Source organism: Vigna umbellata, chromosome 1 (genome assembly GCF_029865625.1).
Source record: "Vigna umbellata cultivar VRB3 chromosome 1, Vumbellata_1.0, whole genome shotgun sequence".
Lineage (NCBI taxonomy): Eukaryota > Viridiplantae > Streptophyta > Magnoliopsida > Fabales > Fabaceae > Vigna > Vigna umbellata.
Genome location: NC_142165.1, coordinates 106939823 through 106942501, shown reverse-complemented (window position 1 = coordinate 106942501; position 2679 = coordinate 106939823). Strand labels below are relative to the sequence as shown.

Here is a 2679-nt window from a genome sequence, read left to right as displayed (position 1 = left end):
TATAATCTCAATTACATATTTGTAAAATACTTTATGTTTCATAATACTAAACCAATGAAATAAACATATACAACTTGTTACGTCAAGTTGAAAGAACTTTCGATGGGATTATTTATCCCCTAACAATGTTTATTTTTTTATTTAAGCTTTCTTGTTCATTCCACTTAACAAATATTATTAATTTTTTTTAAAAAAATTATAATTAATTAAAATATTCATATTCGTATATATATATATATATATATATATATATATATATATGGATATAGTCCCCCGGATAATTGATATCCATTTATAATAAATATTTTAATACTTTTTATAATTAGGTATGAATTAGGTATGAATATAGGTAGTGAAATTATGTCACCTTAATAGAACTAATATATTTGTAATTTAAAAAAAAAAACCCATATAAACCATTGACAAAGCAAATTGACCCATATAATTACAAAATCCAACGGAAAACTGTTAGTAACTTTATTATATTTTTTATAACTATTGTTTTTAAAATACCTATATGAGAAGAAACACAAAGTCAATTGACACGTTTTTTCTTTCGATAATTAAATTAGACGTAGCAATTTAACGAACTATCACTCTCTCTCTCTCTCTCTCTCTCATACTGGAATATATCTTCTTTCTCTCTCTTTCTCTGAACAACCAAATCAAGTATCGGACCCGGCGCATAAGGAAACTGATGAGGTGAGTGATATTTTTTTAATTTTTTATTTTGTTTCAACTCTTTCAATCGTTCATTCCAAATGCTGATTGAAAAATGACTGGAAGGGATGTTGTGTAGGGTTTCGATTTGTTCGATTTACTTTTTCTTATCACTGTAGAATAATAACCCTATTCTTTTGATTTTCGTTAGTTTGTGAGCTGCTGTAATCACAGACGTTGGGTTTTCACAAATTGGAATTAGTTTTCGGAGAATATTGATGCCGCAGAGTTTATATATCTGTTGTTAAATTCAAATTTGAGGACGTATATGATATAGAACATGTCAAGTAAGAAGGAAGAGAAATCTCAGGCTGCAGCTGAAAGAATCAAGGCTGCTGCTCTGAGCGCTGCTAAGGGACTTAGCCGTACCCAGGCTGAAAGGGCGGCGGCCGCGGCGTCCCGAAATGTCAATGCTTATGGGCAGAAGGAAGAAGGGCCTAGCAGATGGCAGGAGAAAAGAGAAGCTAAGAGGCAGATGTATTTGATGAGTACTGAGAAAGCTGTTAAATTGGGTGAAAGGAAAGACCTTAAGCCTGCAATGTCGGCTTCCGGTGGGGCTGCCCAGTGCCAAAAGTGTTTCCAAAGTGGCCACTGGACGTATGAATGCAAGAATGAAAGGGTTTACATTTCAAGACCTTCTCGGACGCAGCAACTGAAAAACCCTAAATTGAGGGTGAATGTGGCAGAGACTTATGATTTGGATGAGAGTGTTGCTGATGGTGCTAAGGAGGAAAATGCAAAAGCAAGTTCCAAACAAACCAAAAGGAAACATAGGTTTGACTCTGATTCTGGAAGTGATAGCGAGGATTCGGTTTTTGAGACTGATAGTGATAGTGGGTCATCGTCTGTTACGGGATCAGATTATTCTTCTGGAAGTAGTTCAGGTTACAGTTCATGTTCTGATTCAGAGGAAGAACGAAGACGGAGGAGGAAGAAGCAGAAGAGAGGAAGACGCAAGAGGTACAGTACATCATCAGAATCATCTGATTCTGATTCTGATTCTGCTTCAGACTCTGATTCTGATGATAAAAGCAGCCGGAGAAAGAAGAGGCATAATCGAAGACGCTGAATGAGACTTAAGAATGTGTGCTGCAACTAAGGATTTGGTGAGAAGGGGACAACCACGTCCATAGATACGATCATGAAGTTTCGGTAGATATGGTGCTTGTTTATGATGTCCTTAATGTAGAATAAGCTTTGGTAGATGCGAAGTTGTGTTTTTCTTTTTTCTTTTTTCTTTTGTCCCTATGCTCTCTTGAAGAGACCTGCAAGTTTGGCTTAATGTATCAACATTTAACTTTGTGAATGTGTTCTATATTAAACTGATATGTTTAAGCAATTGGGTGGCTTTTGCTACTGTTCGAATGCTGTCATACTCAGATACTCTCATTTGCAATGTAATTCTTGTGTAGTTTTGAGGCTTTCATTGCAGAGTTGTTTCTTGCATATTGTCTATCTCAGAGGGCTTTCGGGCATCTAGATTACACTAAACCAACTGAACTTGAGCTTGTTGTAAGATCAGCTGTATTACCCAACCCGCCAATCAGACATATGTTCGGTTGGATTGACACGCCAGGTACCACCCAAACCTACACAGAAACACACACCTTTTTTATAGCTCGTGGATTAAATTAAAGTCCGCTTTTAGTTTCCATGCTTCTGGTGGATCCCTAATGTTGTATTCTACATTCAATTGTAGTTTGTCTTGTTACCAACATTTGTTGATGAATCTTCTTATCTCCGGAAGCCTGCGTGGTTTGTCTGTGCCAGAGGTCATACTTCACTGCGATTTAAGTGATACAATTGTGGATGTGCTCTATTTTATACCTTGATGCTTAAGAGCATGGCTGGTTTTTGCAATTGATGCCATTTTTAAATGTTGTAACACTCCGATGCTCATTTAAAGCTAAATTCTTGTTTAATTTCGATGCTTTGGTTACTAAGTTGGTTCTTGCATCT

General features: G+C 36.2%; 1 protein-coding gene across 1 annotated transcript; it reads left to right on the top strand.

The window, feature by feature from the left end:
- The first annotated feature begins 563 nt into the window (after positions 1-563).
- Positions 564-2085, top strand: LOC124825135 (zinc knuckle (CCHC-type) family protein). The gene is made up of 2 exons (XM_047297675.2): positions 564-702; positions 872-2085. Exon 2 carries the CDS (start codon positions 1001-1003, stop codon positions 1787-1789), a length of 789 nt encoding a protein of 262 aa, XP_047153631.1. The 5' UTR covers positions 564-702; positions 872-1000; the 3' UTR covers positions 1790-2085.
- Positions 2086-2679: the final 594 nt, after the last annotated feature.

What these genes read in the sequence shown, in the direction of transcription:
- LOC124825135 (XM_047297675.2), top strand. Translation starts at nt 1,001, where the DNA reads ATGTCAAGTAAGAAGGAAGAGAAATCTCAGGCTGCAGCTGAAAGAATC.